The sequence below is a fragment of the Nestor notabilis genome, unplaced genomic scaffold (assembly GCF_000696875.1).
Source record: "Nestor notabilis isolate BGI_N333 unplaced genomic scaffold, ASM69687v1 scaffold9757, whole genome shotgun sequence".
Lineage (NCBI taxonomy): Eukaryota > Metazoa > Chordata > Aves > Psittaciformes > Psittacidae > Nestor > Nestor notabilis.
In genome coordinates, this window is record NW_009936044.1 from 101,669 (window position 1) to 119,354 (window position 17,686).

The window sequence follows — 17,686 nt, forward strand, 5'->3', positions numbered from 1 at the left end:
TGGCAAGTGTCACACAGCAATGGTCATGTTTGGGAATGGACGTTTTGCTCTTTCTTTCCAGAAGTAATGAAGATCAGACTGCCAGCAAACACCAGGGATCAGCTGTGACCAAAGGTACAGAGATTGGCAGTGATTTACCCCCTTTTGTCCAGCCTGTCCTCTGGGGGTTGTGTTTCACAAGGGTTGAAGTGTGCTTCCTTGGCCAGACAGTCTGCAGGGCTGGTGCAAAGGGCTCTTGCAGTGTGCTTTTCCCTATTATCACAGCTAGGGGATGGTGGGGCTGAGCCCATGGGAATATGCAAATATTCAAGCACTGTGGTGGTGGGCCCTACCCATTCCTTTTACCCTGCTCTGTTTTCTCAGTCTCTGGTTATTGGGGATGACACTGGCAGAGCAGCATGCTGCTGTCCCCATCATGGGGAGGCAAGGGTAGCCCAGAGCCCCTACAGTGTGTGAGAGCATCAGCTTTTAAAGTTTCCCTATAGTCCTTTTAGGTCCCTACGCCTTCTGGGACTATAGTAATAAACTGTCTCCCCTTGTCTCCCTAGGGCAAGTAAAGGAAGAGCTGATGTTGAGCATCAGGAGAGCTGCTGAGTCCCCAGGACTGCCAGAGCTGCCTTCATCCCCTTCTGTGGCCAATGGGGCCTGTCCTTGCTCAGGTGGAGGGCAAAGGGCTGTGGGGATGCAGCGGTGTCTTCTCAGGTCTGCCCCACGCGCACCGTTGTGGTCTCTGCTGCCTCGCTGTGTCTTAATGTGCTTCTACAATAAAGATAACTCAGCAGCTTCATGTCACTTTTCTTCACTGAGCCTCGCGGGAGGGACACACCAGGCCCCTCTCCAGATTTACACTGCATGTCCCTTAGGCAATAAGCAAGTGCAGAGGCCCCTGGGGTGCACCAGCTGCTGTAAATACCCAGTGAAGATGTTGGACCCAAGGAGGAAGAACATGGTTTGGGGTTTTGTGAGGCGGGACCAGGGGTCAGGTTCTCTCTGAATCGATGTGGGGCCTTGGGTCAATCACTTCACTGCCCTTTCAGCACTTTTTTCTTGTCTGTAAAACAGTTATTAAAAGATACTTACCTACCTCAGAGGGTTGTTTTGAGATTTAATTTGGAAGCTCAAGAGGAAAATTGGTTTTAAAGCACTCCAGGCACTGGACTGGCAGTTTAGCTGTTGCAGTAAATGTCCTCTTCCAGCATCCTCATCTGAGGCACTGGGAAATCCAGACCACTTTGTTCTGAGCAGCTGTGGGAAGTACATACATTTTGATGGGTCATGTTGGATGGTGTGCTGAGTCCTCCCGCATGAAAGCTGGGGGCACAGCTGAGGAAGGTCTCTGGGATCTGGAGGTGTGAATTTGGCCAGCAGTGTTTCTTGCTCCGAGGGGGCAGAAGTACTGATATTGTCCTTGAGGCAGTGCTGGCCAAGCAAGAAACCTCAGCCATCTTGGTGGCCCATAGACCTTCACCATGTACTTCTTGGTCACCCTTCTGCCTTGGCCTGAACTTCCTTCCCCAGACAAGACCCTCTGGTCACAAGAGCTCAGTCAGTGCCCATCTTGGGATGGGACCTATCTCCTAAAGGGAGAGAAGTCCTTCCTTCTGGGTCCTGGTGCTGGGGGAGATGGAGGAGTGGGAAGTTCCACGGTGTTGAATGGCTTAAACTATTTAATGTGAAGTATCATTGTTTTGAGATGTAACTGATTAACAGACAGTTCTCATTCATTTATAATCTGAAACTGTTTTAAGACGGAGTGAGGTCTTTGAGCTAAGGGTTCCCCTGACTTGTTGGGAACAACATATCTGAGAATGGAGTGGGATTTGCAGAGCAGGAGACTGTGATGGTGGGTTAACAGAAATCTGCTGGCAGCTCACACGTACTTCCTGTACTTTCCTTTATAGCTGATACTTAGAGCAAATATTTTCTTTATTTGTGTAAACTTTATGGCAGAACATTTCTAGAAGACCTTGAATGAACACAGACCGTGTTTGAGTCCATTTTAGCTGTGACCTGATCTGTAAACACTTTCTGTTGCAGATAAGGCTAGAGTGATTTTACTTTTATTTTTTTCCCCCCCAGATTTTGGCATAATTTTACGTAATACCAATTAATTTTGCTCCCACCAAAGACATATTTTATTATTTTTCAGTTATCAAATCCTTTTTTTCTACTGCAGCTAACGAGAATTGATTTTCAACTCTCAAAATACATACCTATTACATTTTATTTCTGCTGATAATAAAATTGAATTTTATTATCAGCAGACTGACATAAGTAGGTGTTAACATTTTATTTGCAGATTTTTAATGTGAGCAAACACTATGATTTAGAAATAAATTATGAATGCCTGTTGCTATGTGGAAAACCCCCTCATTAAGTACAGTCATGCAGGGTCAAAGTCACCAGTTTGGTCCTGGTTAGCTGTTTTGGTGGATGCAAAATTTGTCTGTCTTTGAGTTATGATGAAACAAGTAAATTCTTGAATGTTATTTATGCAGCCTGAGAATGATGAATATCAGACAGTAAAAATGTTCTGTGATGATGTCTGCTCACTGATTCCAGCTAAAATCATGCGCAGGGGCAGCTACATGATTTTATAAAAGCAATGCACAATCTGTGGCTTTAAATAAATTCTTACAAATGAAAATCAGTGCACTTGAAAGCTATTATGTTTTGTAGTGATTTCAAGCATTTAAGTTTTGAAATGATCGGCCATAAACCCTGCATTAACTGTGCTCCAAAAGCAATGAGCTGATGAAGACGGTGCTTTGCTAGCCTCTTCTATCAGTATCTGATCACCTTCTGAGTTTCTCCTGCTGCCAGCAGAAATTATCTTCCACAAAAATCACAGCTGGTGGTAAGGGATCGTTAATCAGATTCCAAACCTATCTGCTGAGGTGGTGCAGGACGGTGATTATCTAAGACTGCCTGTGCTGTTTTTCACAGCTCTACTAGAGGTATCAATGCTAACTCCTTCTGCTCTCAGCAGCCTTGCCCAGTCAGTCCCTTCTTGCTTCCAACCTCCTTTTGCAGATGTCTCCAAGGGCTTGCCAATGATGTCTGTCCTGAGCAGCGCTCTGTGCAGCGGAGCAATGCGTGAGTGATGCCACACGTTATTTCTGTGAGGTTGCTGGGGAGGAGGAGGCAAAGGCTCAAGGTGTATAAGGGATTTATTCCCCTTTCTTTTCCGTTTGCTCTTGGTTACCCTTTGCGTTGCCCTCTAATACAACGGTGAGGCCGAAACAGTCCTCTACAAAACTGGAAAGGTACCAGCACTCTGGGGATTCTTTAGTTTGCTGTAAATTACACTTTATTAAGGGTGTCTCTTGCCAGTAACCACAGACCCCATGCAGTTCACAGCAGTTTCTGAGGTTTTGCAGAACTGGCATTATGAATCAAGAGCTTTGGTCTCCAGGCCTCTCTGCATGCTTGGGTTTTGAGCTAAAGTATTCTCTGCAGGGATCTTGAGTCTCCTGCCTTTGTTTTTTGTTTATTTTTCTCTCTCCCACAGAATGTGTTGGCTATTTATGGAGTTCTTCAGGACATGCAAAGGCTACTTTTGGTGTATAGAGAAAGTTGTTGACTCTGGCAGGTGCCTCAGCAGACCTTGAGCTCACTGTGGTGTTTCTTAGTCCTCTGCAGTCTGTCCATTTGGAGCCCGGTAGTTCTACCCCCCAACTCCCTGCTGGTCTCAAAGCCAGGGTGCAGGGAGAGCCCATGCATGGCAGCACGGTGTGCTCCAGCCAGGGGACCTCTTGCAATCTGCTGCAGTACACAGTGCCAGACATCCTGCAGTTTAGAGGCATTTGGTTCTTTAAGAACTGAGTTGTGACATAGAAAGCTTGATGGCATTTGCTCAGTGAAGCCCCTCTGGGTCTGCTGCAGAGCTCTTTCCTAGATCTCCCTACATCCCTATGATATTCAATCCCACCAAGTAATTGCTGCGTAGGAGTACCTGGGGGGTTCAGCATTATTTGCCTTGATTATCACAACTTCTGTTCTATGGCCCATCTGCTTTTATCCTGGGGACTAGTGAATGGGTGTCTGTCTCCCTCCTCTCTTTATGGCTCCTGTTTGCATCTGTCAGCACATCTGCCTTTTCTTGCAAGGCTCTCCCTGCTACAGGGAGCTTGTGTCCAGTCCCTTTCCTTGGATTTTTCCTGCTGCAGGAGCCCTCCTGCTGTCCAGCCCTCCCACTGGGACTGCAACATAAGAATTTTCCCCTGCATGAAGGTATGGGCAACACCATGCAAATTGTTCACTGAAAACAGACAGAAATGCAACTACTTGCAAATGAGAAATCCAGATACTTGGTGTTGAAGGTCCCAAAAGAAACAGTTTAGTGTTAGGGCTAGTAACAAATGCACGCTTTGTCTGAGGATGGGAGCACATATTCCTAAGAAACCAGGTGAGTTGGCTTTACTGCCTTCTGGCCTCAAAGGGATTGCTTCCTTTCTTGGCCAGTGCCAGTGAAATTCTGCAGAAAGAGTGACAGAAGATTCACTAGAGGCTACCAGATGTAACCTGGAGAGGCAGCAGAGGAAAGGAGCAGAGTGCTCATGTCCAGTGCTGCTTGGCCAGGTGGGCTTTGCAGAGCCTCCTTCTCTTGGCATGCCTGGTGAGGGGTAAACAAACAGGTAGATGTTAACACAGTGTGACTGCAGGAGGGATTGCACAAAGGTATAAATATATGGGGACAACCAAAGATGTCCCTCTCCTGCAGCTCCCTGTCCAGCCTGGGTGGGACATGTTGCACCTTCTGCTCTGGTCCTGAAAGTCTCTGTCCTGATGGATAAACAGCTGGTGGGAAAGGCTTTGCTGAATTGCTCTTTGTGAAGCAGGTAACTTGCTTGTAGGGTCACAGTGTTGATCTTCCTTGTGCACAGGGCAGGAGCCCAAATCTGAGCCTTGGCTGACGTGGAGGACAGCAGACACGATCTTTAGCTGTGGTGATGTATTCTAGATTCCGGTTCCTGCTCTAGATCCTTGACAGCTGTTTGCTGTTCTGTCCCTTTAATCTGTCTCTTTGCAAACTATTCCCCAAATTTAATAACTTAGTAGGAAGAGAATGACTTTGATCTTGACAGAACATGTTGGGTCAATCTATTTTAACTGCAGATTTGGCTTGCAAATAGCATCTCCTTTCTGATTAGGTTCAGGTGTCATCTCTGTGGACACTGGCAGGAGTTTGCTTGACCATGACAGCTTTTATGGAGTCTGGCAATTAAGTTGTCAAGATACATTTTCCTCAGCCAGGAAGCATTAATGGATGATAGTCTTGGCTGGAATAAGTCCCGAGAGATGGATATTGTAATCAGGATGAACAGAGGTCTTTGTAGGTGAGGCCTGCATTGGTTCAAAGGTCTGAAGTCCTTGACACTTAGTGGAAGTGAAATAAGGGACAGGGCAGGAGGTATCAGGGCTGAATACTGTGGGGGAGAAATGAAAACAAGATAGATGAAGAGACATCTCTCTAATGTCACTAGAGATTAACATAGCTGGAAATGCTGGTATATGAGGAGACTTCAGTTTTGCAGATGCACACTGCAAACTACTAATATTAGTAGAGGTCCTGGATATGAAAGCAAATCTAATTTTCCACTAGGTAATCCCCACAATCATGTTATTGTAGATTTACTTTTCAAGTAAGAAAGATGTTGGAAATGTCCTTCTCCTAGAAAATAAAACTGCGATGATTCAACATGAGCTAGCTCTGTTTAAATTATGTCAAAAATAGATCTGTAAGTAAGGATTTTGATTACCAAGTACAGAATTTGGAAGGTTAAAAGTTAGAGAGAAATTTGGAGAATTTAGGATTTGGATTGAGAAGGCTGGATTGAGACCAATCCAAAGAATTGTCAAAACTCTCCTTAAATAACAAAAAAATAAGTGTTCAGGACCAATCCAAGTTCCGTTATTTTTAATAGTGGGCAAATTTTCAGAAGTTTGAAGAAAACTGAAGATGTAAAGCATAAATGGATAATGTACACAAAGAATTTTCAGGAAGGAAGTCATGCATGGGCTTATACCAATCTTTGCAAAGCTGGCTGACTTCCTAGATAAAGGAAATACAGTACATCTAGTCTATGCAAACATCAAAAGCATTTGGCCTGCTGCCCTGTGGGATGGTGTCACTTAGGCTTGGCAAGGTGGGTCAGGAACTGGCCATGGGGGAGGTGGCAGCAGATGAGCAGAGGGTACCATGACAGTTAGCAGGGAACAGCCAAAAAAGATGGATTTTAGGAACAAACTTATTATTTTTGCTCTATGCTGTAGTACAGAAAAATTTGGCATATGGAGCAGAGCACTGCTGAGATTTTTAAAACAGGAGAAGAACAGGATTTCTCCCACAGAGCACAGGGTCACCTTCTGGGCTGAAATTGCCTAGGCTCAAACTGGGATGAAATACAGCAGTGAAGAGTACAAAATCATGCTCTAAGGTTAAGTAATGAGGGTTTTGGCTATTGTCTGGCAGCTCACTTGAAAACTATAGAGGAGGAGAAAGATCTAATCGCATTTACCCAGTCACAGGCTCGATGTGAGCCTGCTAGGTGCTGCAGCTGTGCAAGGGGCAGCCCAGGGATGGGGCAGACCTACCTGGGAGGAGAGGCATCCTGGCTCGTTCCACACGCCCCTCAAGTCACACAAAAGGCCCCTTCCTGGTATAGGTGCTTGTGTCAATCATTAGCTAGAAATCTAGGGCTGGGTAAATATATTTTTTGGCTTTGACTGATGATGACAGACTTGGAGCATTACCTAATAAGGTGGGACCACTTGGTATCGTGGCGTGTTATATATTCCTGTTCCTACCTGCAGTCTTCCTCTCCCACACAGAGAGCTAGCAGGCTGCAGTGGAGTGGTACCTCTGTCTGCCATGAAGATATTGGGGGTTTTTGTGAAGGCGGCTCTTGCCCTTTGTTGCTGCTTAGGTGAGTATTTCCTGCGATATTGCAGATATCGATCTAGCTGCATCAGAGCTGAATTTTCATTCTGTAAAAGCATTTGGGGTTTGTAATGTGGAGGAGAGCCTTTGTTCCCTGAAGAAATATTCTTCCTGAGAGAGAGTAGCAGAAAGTTAGACTTCAAGAATGAGGTTTCAGCAAACTTCATACAGATGACTTTTCATCTTTGTGGTTTGTAGGAGCAAACTGCTGAAGGAGCAGTCCTAGTGCAGGACAGGAGCTTTCACTTGGGAGTACTGTGTATAAGGGTAAAGTAAAGCTGTAAATAATGGTATCACTATGCATGTAAACAATACAAATGCAAACTGTAACCTCTAGGCTAAGTTTGCTGTGCCCACTCCTGGTAACTGAGAAGGATGTGTGTGGAGATGGATAGTGCCAGTGGTCAAAGGTCATCATAAACACAAATGTCCAAACTTTTGAAAATCAATAAAAATCAATTAAAAGTCTCTTAGAAGTTAAAAATCCAAGAGTACCGAAGTGAAAATACCTGTATCTCTCCCCTGTAACATTTAGGGATGGATTAATATATGTGCTTTCCCCTGTTTTATCTCCCCTCGAAAGTGCAATGGAACTTTATTTGGTAACTCTTAATACATGCTGTGATTGTTTACTGGCATAATATAAAACTCTGTATTTTCCTAAACCAAACAAATTAGTCAAAACCAGTCACTGAATTTAACAGTTTCATTAAAAGATTTACATAAATCTTCTCTGCATATCAATAACTTGATTATTTGTCAAAATTTTTTCCCATTATTTTCTTTCAGAGATTGCCTTTGGAGTCGAGGTGAGCTACAGATTTATTTATTCTGTTCTATTCCAGGTTTCTGGCAAAATAGAAACAGTATGTAAATAACTGATGAGCAAGTGGACTAAACCTAATGAAAATTTGATTGTTCAAATAATAGTTGCCAGTTCATGATTGAATGCTATTGGCAATTTGATGAGAAAGATCCCCCCTGCCCCCCTTTTTTTCCCTGTATTTTCAGTTCATTAAATAAAATGAAGAAAGTGGGAAGTAATTATAAAATCCTATTATATTAACTCTTAGACATAATTTAATTACTCCAAGCCAAAGGCGGTAGGTTACCTCCTCATGAGGAATATTGCCTTAAGATGATATGCTTGAAAGCATCAAACACTCTGATTCTGATCATTTTTTCTATACAATGAGACCTGCAGAACTGTGTTGCTTGCATACGTTTCCTATACCTACATCATAGAGCGGGAAACAGCAGGGTCTGTGTGATGGATTTATCTGCAGGTTCTTCCCACACAGTTACAAGGCTCCTACAACTCACCAGGGAGTGCAGCAAGATTTGAAGCGATCAGAGTCTGAGCTGAGGGGCTCTGGCATACAGCTGGGCTCCCAATTACCACCTGTCTTCGTTAGGCACTGTCTCACCCACAGCAATCCTTCCTCTGTGCCTGGACCTGGCAGGAAAGCTTAATCAGAAACTTCTCTAGATTCACTCCTGACTGCCTGAGCACATTCAAAATAACATCTCTTTCTTACCCTGCGGCAGGAGCTGCAGGTGCTGTGGTGTGGGAAGCTGAGGGAGCCATCACTGGGGCTGATTCTGTGCTGCTTCCCCAGGTTGACTGCAGCCAATACCCTAATGGTGTTGGTGAGGATGGGACAGTCTGGGTAGCTTGCCCAAGGAACATGAAGCCAGTCTGTGGCACCGATGGTACCACGTACAGCAACGAGTGTGGGATCTGCTTCCACAACTAGTGAGTATTGCTGGAAACCTAGCAGAAGCCTCAGGGCAAGGGGCTCAAGTTAAGGGTGGCAGCTTCACGCCCCATAGATGGACTGGGCAGAGAGTGTGAGTTAGAAGCTGGGTGCTGTGACACTACCAGTCTCAAGGCGATACTCTGCAATCCCTGACACAGGTCTGCTTTCTTCTAGTAAACACAATGACAGAGTGGAGAAGGCGAATGATGGAGAATGTGACCCAAAATCTATTATGGTAAGATAAAGTCCATGTAAGTCTTCAGCTGGCTGTAAAGTCCATGCTCAAACATGACACAAGAGGAAAACAGAACATGCACAGCTAGTCTGTACAGCCCAAAGGGAACTGACATGTGATGATAACCAAAGCTGAGAGGGTTTTTTATGTGATATCTGGTACCATGTCTCTGTGCTTTTCTAATTCAGACTTCTAACATCTGTAATTGGGATTAAAAGAAAAATGTGTTGTTGGAAGGTTGGATCTCACCACCTGGATAGCTCCAGCAGTATCTTATGAAAGGCCTCAGAAACCCCAAATCACAGTCCTTGCTGTGCCTTTTTTCTTCATCAGGAGAGCATTCCTACAGAACTGTCTCTGGCTTTTGGTAGTGGAATTAGCTAGATGCTGGATTGGTTCCCAAAGGCTGAGGGAGAGTACGCAGACTTTGTGGGAGAGCTGTATCTTTGTATCAAAAACGTGGACTTATTTCTTCTCTATTCCTGCTATTTTTACAGATCGATTGCAGTAAGTACCGAAGCAGTGTAGTAGATGGTCAAGTGCTGGTAGCATGCCCAAGGATACTGAGACCAGTCTGTGGCTCAGATAGCCTCACTTACGACAACGAATGTGGGATCTGCGCCTATAATGCGTAAGTTTTGTGTGTAGAATGTCCTTCTGGATAACTAGTGATACCTAAGGCTCTCAGAAGCACTTCTGTAAAACAGTGGTCTGTCTTAAGGCAAGTGTCTCTGTAGGTTTCTTTGGAGCTGGCTGCTTGTAATTCTCCAGCCAGTCTGAGTTTTCTTCCACATTTTCTGTCTGTGCTCATGAGGGGAATCACAAAAGAAGCAGAGAACAACCAGCAGAGCCAGGAACAGATCAAAGTGTTACATGCAACACCTAATTACACCTAGCACTTGGTTACCGTGTGGTATGGAAGTACTCTGCATTAGCTGCTACCATCTGGACAGTGTATTCAGACAAGTCAAACAGTTGTAGTGTCCCACAAGACAAGTGGGACCTTCCTTTCTTGTTCCACTGCCTAGAGCATTATGGGGAAAGTTATTCTCAAGGCTTCCTAACCAAAGCATTCCTTTCTTTCAGAGAACATCAGACCAACCTTACGAAAATACATGATGGAGAATGCAAGCCTGAGATTGTAAGTGCAATAGAAGTCATCTCTTAGGGCTGTTAATAGAATCCTGATAACCCCACAGACTTCCCTAGGAAAAAAGAGGACCATAGGACAAGGCTTATGAGGGTCCCAATCCGTGCTTTGCTTTTCTGCACAGTGAGGGTGGATTTTGTATCCTCCCTATTCTAAAGAGAGGGTCACCCCATATATACCACCCCCAAAATGATGAGGGTGGAAGGAGATGGGTATGAAATGAGAAGCTGCAGTGCTGCAGAGCACACTTCTCTATGTACTAAACTGGCTTTTGTGCCCAATGGAAGGGGAGGCCCAAGATTTCACTTGCCAATATGCTGTGCAAGTTTTCAGTTTTCTCTCTGGAGATTACAAGAGTTGCAATGGGGAATCAGTACTCCCATGCTGTGTGCTTTCACAGACATAATGAGACTCACAAGAGCACTAAGCATACATATTTATAGAGTATAGTTTATTGTATATTCTTACAAGATCAACTGTCTGGTGCCTCAGGAAGAGAAGCTTCTATATCAGCACCAAAATTCTGGGATGTAGAAAGTCCATCCTCCAACTTATTTCAGATTTTTTCTCTATCCTTTTAAATCCTGTGCTTAACCACAGGGAATCCAAAGTAATAAGTAATTATAGAGCTAGAGAAGTGGGGAGAAAACCAACACAAACCAAAACAGTATTAGTCAGATTTCCAGCTGGTGAAAAACATTTCCCTCTAAATTCAAGACAGCTTTTTTTTTTTTTTTTAGTAAGAATGGGTCTGAAATTCTGTACATGTCTTTCTGCCTGAAGGATCCTTTCTCCAAGAGAGTCTTTCTTGGCTGCTAGAGAACTAGGATAATATTCAGAAAGCTCCTTTCTGATTGAAGATTTAGCTTCAGTATATCAGGTTTTGTCCTGTTGCAGAAACAATGGTAGCTGGGATACAGGATGAAAAGGTTAGCACCAACTTTTCTTGCATAGCAAGGGCTCCACCAGAGCCAATTCTCCTTATTTTGACAGATTGACTGCAGTAAGTACCCAACAGTAACCAATGAAGATGGCAGTGTATTAGTATCCTGTCCAAGGATCCTGACTCCAGTTTGTGGCACAGATGGCATTACATACGATAATGAATGTGGAATCTGTGCCCACAATGGGTAAGTGCAATATGCAAAGCACTCCTTCTAAGTAGCCAGCAATGCTTTGCAGTCCTGAGACCACTCTTCTGCATTTCTGCTTATCTCTATTTCTTCAGGTCTCTTAGAAACTCGATTGGTTTGGGATTTACCTTGAGTTTCCTTATGATACCTTCTTTGCTCTCATAAGGGGAAACTTTAGAGAGTCAGACAGCAGCTCCTTGGATTAGTCTTTGGGCTGGGCAGTGACTGAGTCAAGGAAGGAATAATTCAGAATATTGCTTTAAATTGCATGTTATGAGAGGATGTGATAAGCTTGTTAATGAGTAATGAAGTGATTCTGATGCACTCCTAAAGAGTTAGAAGCTGTGGTTTGCTTCATTTTGTTTGTGACTGAGAATAAAAGGTTAAGTATTTAGCTCGTCAACTTCATTGTTTCCCTCTTCCAGAGAACGCAGCGCCCATGTTAGCAAGAAGCATGATGGAAAATGCAGACAGGAGACTTCTGAGGTAAGTATTCAATATAAGGCATATTTTTCCTTTCGGGTCTATGAACTAGAAGGTTCCCTGAGGCTACATCTACTCTGAAAGTGAGCTGGCCCAAAAGCTGGCTTTCTCCCCATGTCTTACATTAAGTCTTGTCAACCCCTTGTGTTGAGGATGCCTACAAATCCCATTTGTCTAGGGGCAGGTGTCCTTTGGGCCCTCCTTGCCTGCATAGCCCTGGCACATGGGCTGCATGTGAGCTAGGCACAGAGTTTTCATTAGAAGTTCATACCTACAGCCTTAGGGGTGGGGATATATTCTGGTACATGGAGCACACATGAAGTTTTGGTCTAAGTATATCAGCCGAGAAGTCCCAGAGCTGGTGTGTAGAACATGCCAGCACATACACGTGGAAGTTGGTCTATTTGGGCTTAGATCTTCCTTTAAGAATGCTCTTTAAATGCATTGTCAGCAAAGTCCAAATTCCTTCACTATTTTGATGTTTCGTTTTTTTCTATAGTGCAGAATGAAAAGAATGTTTTTCTCTTTGCTTTTCTTGGCATATCTTGCATTTGTGATTGACTGAGATACCCACCCTAGTGATTTCACATCTCCCAAACTACACAGGGCTTTGAAGTTCCCTCTGTGCATGAAAGGATTCATGCAGAACTGACTCAGTCTGCTTTTGAGAGAACCGAGTGGTAGCACTAGTATTGTCTCAGCATCCCGGTATGAAAGACCTGGCAGGAGGTTATGTTGTGGTTTTTCTCAGAGAACAAAATCTTCCCTGGTTTGACACTCCTGCTTTTTGTAGATCAATTGCAGTCAGTACCCATCAAGAATGTTGAAGGGTGGTAAAGCCCGGATGCGCTGTCCAAGGATCCTGCTCCCAGTCTGTGGCACAGATGGATTCACTTATGACAATGAATGTGGCATCTGTGCCCACAACCTGTGAGTACTGTGCTCTATTTCGGAGTCAATAGCCATGATAAGTGCTCAGGTGGCTTTTCTTTTGATACCGACATAGCTATACGTGTTGTTCTGTTTCTTTTTCAACCTTCTGAAGACCGTGTCACCCTGATTTTGTTCCCTGATGCTGTTTGTGCTTCTTGGGGAAGCTGTGAGCTAGCCAAATCTCAATCTGGGCACACTATATGAGGGTTGTGGTTTTTGGGCAGAGGAAAGAGCGGATGGGGCTGCTGCACAGCACACAGTGAGGAGACCTGATAGGTCTGCTACCACTTAGGATTATGCTTGCTAATGAGTGGGAGAAGATGGTTCAATAGGCAATCAGATGCTTCCTTTGTCATATATATTGGCTATGAGTTTGGTTTGCTTTCTGGGGCACAAGGCTTAGCTGGTGAGCATGCTAACACCAACCTCTCCCTTTCAGAGAACATGGGACTAATGTTAAGAAAAGCCATGAGGGAAGGTGCACGGAGGAAAGCACTCCTGTAAGTGTAACTAGCTGTGAAATACACACCATCTCCCACTCCCTCTTCAGCCTCCAGAAAGACCCTTGGCTGGGCTCGGCGCACCCGCAGTGCTCCTGGATGCACGTAGCGGTGATGCACAGGGCTCATGATGGCGCTGCAGTTCTCCCTGACCACTCACAGTGGCTGCTGCCTGTGTGCTGTACATGAGGGCAAGAGAGAACGGGAACAGGCCACGACTTCAGAAACAAAATGTCCCAGTGCTGCAGATCCCTGAACAGAAATCATCAGAGGCAGCCCTTTCTAGCACAGTGGGAAAGGAAGACAGAAGGCTGTGTTAGATGTCAGTCTATTCATTTGGTGCTAGGATTCCCATTGCACTGGACAGGCAGGTTAAAATACTCTGCATGCCATGGTCAGCTAGGAAAAAAAATCTGCTCTCAGGTATGGATACAAAAATAGCTTTATTATCCTGCACAGTAACAATATGTGCTGATAATATCTCAACACACTTATTGTGCTTATGCAAAGCAGCTCTAAAGCACCAAAAATAATTTCATGCATCCTGAGGGACTGCAATATATTTTCTATACTAAAGACACACTGTTAAGATGCTGTCTTTAATTTGCTCCTGGACCACATGGGAAATATGGGTAATAAGAGACGCTGCACTGGGGAAACTAGACATAATGACAGTGAAGTGTCAGTGATGCTTAGCTAGTGTGGACTGACTTTCAATAAGTTTGTCTATTTATCTTCAGATATTTAAAGTGTTAGACTTTATATACTGTAAATTAAATATTTCACCAGGTGCTGGTGAAACAATTCTTGCTGCCGCTTTGGAATAGCTGAAATAAAATCTCAGATTTAGTTAACTGTGACTTAATGTCAAACATTTTAAATCAGATTCTTTGGGTTAAATGTTTTAAAACTTGCATGTGTACTACTGGAGGAAAATAATCTTTTTGGCCAGCTGTTCCTTTCCTCCCTCTGTTAGCAGACAATACCAAACCTAACTACAACTGCTTAATTCATTTATAATGGAAGACTAAACTTAAAACCACTCTGATTTTCTGGCAGAAGCCTTTAAAATCTGGATGATCAGAGCGCACAACTGCAGATGAGGAACTCTTCCATCTCCCAACATTGTTACTTTCTCTCCCCAGGTTGACTGCAGCACATACCTGAGCAATACTGAAAGCGGGGGAACCATTGCAGCCTGCCCCTACATCCTGCATGAGATCTGTGGGACAGACGGTGTCACCTACAGCAATGACTGTTTGCTCTGCGCCCATAACATGTAAGCCCTGGAGGTCACCCCTGAGAGCTCAATAGAGTGACTTGTTGAGCATTTTTAACTCTGCTTTCTTTTCCAGTGAATTTTCAGCCAGTGTTGCGAAGAAGCATGATGGAAGGTGCTTAGAAGTTCCCCAAGTAAGTAAAATGTAAAGAAAACCAAGAATAACAGAATGGTTTGGGCTGTAAGGGACCTTAAAGATCATCCAATTCCAACCCCCTGCCACGGACAGGGACACCTTCCACTAGAGCAGGTTGCTCCAAGCCTCTGTGTCCAACCTGGCCTTGAATACTGCCAGAGATGGGGCAGCCAACGCTTCTCTGGGCACCCTGTGCCAGCGCCTCAGCACCCTCACAGGGAAAAAATTTCTTCCTAATATCTAACATAAATCTTTCCTCTTTCAGTTTAAAGCCATTCCCCTTGTCCTGTCACTACATACCCTTGTCAAAAGTCCCTCTCCCATATTTCTTGAGGCCCCTTTTGGGCACTTAGATACCCTATGTACCCCTTTAGACACTTCAGGTGTAGCCCTTCAGGTACTAAGAGCTTGAGTGGATGCTGATTGCATAACTTCAATAAATGCTGGCTGGTTTTGGTGGTGTAGCCTCCACTCGGTGTCACAGCTTGTGCTGTCCTTTCTTCTGCGGGTAAGTGTCACTCTCCCAGCAGTAGGAACATTGTGTACTTCCTGCACGCAGTCAGGAAGAGAAAGAGGAGAGGACAGGTGAGGAATGAGTTATGAGACAGGTAGCATAAACGATTTAAGGCTTTACAAGAAGAAATCCTTTTCCCACAGCAGTCTATCATAGCTGCCACTGGAACTTAGCAGTCTATTTTGGCAATACTGGAGGGGGATGCAGAGGACCCAGGGTATCCGGTGCCTTCTGGAAGCTTGCATTTTACAAAGGGATGTTCTGCAAAGATTAGCAAATTGCTTGTGTTTTGAATGCTGATACCTAATGTGCCAGGGCATTCAAATCTCTTTCTATTTTTTTTATTGTAAATGCGATGTAATCTTATGTATACCAACAGTGAATCTTGTAAAAATACCAGATTAACTATATTTGGCCAGCTCTAAACTATTTACACTCTCTGGGGAATAGAAAAACAAAGCCATCTCATTAGCATGTGTTTGAAAGAGTCGACACCCTGAGTCAGATATTTCATTTCTATACAAACAAACTATGAAATGTCATTCCTTTGTTTCCTGAGTATGCTCTGTGCTCAGACCGGGAGAGATACATAAATGGGGGAGGAAGAGCTCACACTGGAGAAACTGGGAGTGCTAAACACGAGGCCAGTTCTTCAACTGGTGTAAATCATCTTCAACTGCTGCCAGTCTTGCTGGCAGATTTCAACACTTGGAGCCATTCTGTTGCAACAAAAGGCCTGTCAGCACATCTCCCCTCCATTCTTGTGGGCCATGAAAAACACCTTGGTCACAGTTGGCCCTCTTGCAGGATGTACATAAATCATGCCATTTTGATTTGCAGATTATTCTTGAGCTGCATTTTGCAATATCCTATTATGTATGTTCTGCCAAGTATAGAGACATCAAAATAAAAACATAGGTGAATGTCTATCTTCAAGCCTTGATTCAGCATAAGACTATGAAAGGAAATTGCTAGTTTTCCATAAAGAATGAGTTAATATATAACCATAATTTGTCCTATGGCAGACCCTAAAGGGCAGAGACATAAGCATCAGGGGTTGCACAGAGCCTGTGTTTTTGTTCCCCAGCTCGACTGCAGCCAGTACCGAACTTCCACACTGGATGATGGCAGACAGCTGATGGCCTGCACCATGATCTACAGTCCTGTCTGTGGCACTGATGGTGTCACTTACGCCAGCGAGTGTGCACTGTGTGCCAACAACCTGTAAGTAGTCATCCTTCTTGCTGGGGAATTCCCAGTGGCGGTGGTTGGACCTCTGAAGGTCAAGTGATGTGCAAGGGCTCCCCCTGAAGCCCTGTGCTGGACTGACCTGCCTGTCTGCCCCCATTTTCCAGCTTCCCCTATTTGGTGTTTGACATGAGTGTTCAATCCCAGAGCCCCACAAAGGGGGATGCATCAGCTGGGAAGAATGTTATTCCAAAAGACACATGCTGGTCCATAAGGGCATGTTCTTGTTGGTTCTGTGCAGGCAATGAAAATCTCCTGTGTGCACTGTCTATGAGTGAGGTTTGGTTTTGCACTGTGGTTGTAATGGGGAAGGTTGTGGCTAACAATGATTTCTCCTTCCTCCAGGGAGCGTCAGACCAGTGTTGGCAAAAGAAAGAACGGGCGCTGTGAAGAGGATATTACAAGAGTGAGTGGGAAAGGATGTGAACTAAGAGTGAAGTCCAGTGCCTGCTACACTCATGGGGGACTGTCCTCTGCTCTAGGTTACAAACCGGGGTAGTGGTGGTGTTCATATTGGTCATAACACAGCCAATATCCACCTCATTGCTCTGTAACAGTGCAGGAAAAGATCACATCTGCCACCAGGAGGAAAATGAGTTTGCTGTTATGATCTTACAGTTTCATTTCTCAGTGGGGTGTCATTCCTTAAGCTGGGGAGACGGACGGATGGACGTGGTTTGCTCTTAGGTAGAGATACTTATGTTTATTTTCTGTGTGCAGGAGCATTGCAAGGACATCCAACAAGCCTCTCCTGTTTGCACCATGGAATATATGGCCCACTGCGGCTCTGATGGCAAAACATATGGCAACAGATGTTTATTCTGCAATGCCTACCTGTACGTACAAAAGTAAAACTCTTCCTTTCATGATCAATTCCTATACCTGCTATGAATGCAGGGCTGTTTACATAATGTTTCTTTGACTAACTGCTTATGAACATATATGGGATATTTCTGGTGCACCATGACTTGTGCAAGGACATGGGTGTGTTTGCATTTTAAGGGAAAATACAAAGGGTCCATTTCTGTGATCCGTACATGGCCTCCTGTTTGTTAACTTTGAAGATATTTTACTCATTTTCATCAGCATATAATCTCCCCCACAAGCTCTTCAGGGCATGTGGAAAGTACTTCACCAAACCAAGTGGATTGTATCAAATGTGTGAAACCATTCGTCTTTCCTTTAATGATAATAATGAAAAGACTTTTGAGACTGTTCTTTATCTACAGTCAATACTAAGCTAACACTTGGGCCAGTGAGTGAGGAACAGGGTTTCATCACTGAATATGCTATGTGTCTAATCCTTCTCTTTCCTTTTCTCACCAGGGAAAGCAATAGGACTCTGACCCTCATGAGTATGACTGAATGCTAA

At 44.2% G+C, this 17,686-nt stretch overlaps 1 protein-coding gene across 1 annotated transcript; it reads left to right on the top strand.

The window, feature by feature from the left end:
• Positions 1–6,797: 6,797 nt before the first annotated feature.
• On the top strand, positions 6,798–17,686 carry SPINK5 (serine peptidase inhibitor, Kazal type 5). Its single transcript, XM_010018136.1, has 16 exons — positions 6,798–6,929; positions 7,733–7,752; positions 8,563–8,699; positions 8,878–8,938; positions 9,436–9,569; positions 10,025–10,085; positions 11,082–11,218; positions 11,647–11,707; positions 12,498–12,634; positions 13,077–13,137; positions 14,283–14,416; positions 14,493–14,550; positions 16,154–16,290; positions 16,660–16,720; positions 17,035–17,150; positions 17,641–17,686. The coding sequence occupies exons 1-16, from the start codon at positions 6,875–6,877 to the stop codon at positions 17,684–17,686; spliced, it is 1,416 nt and encodes a 471-aa protein (XP_010016438.1). The 5' UTR covers positions 6,798–6,874.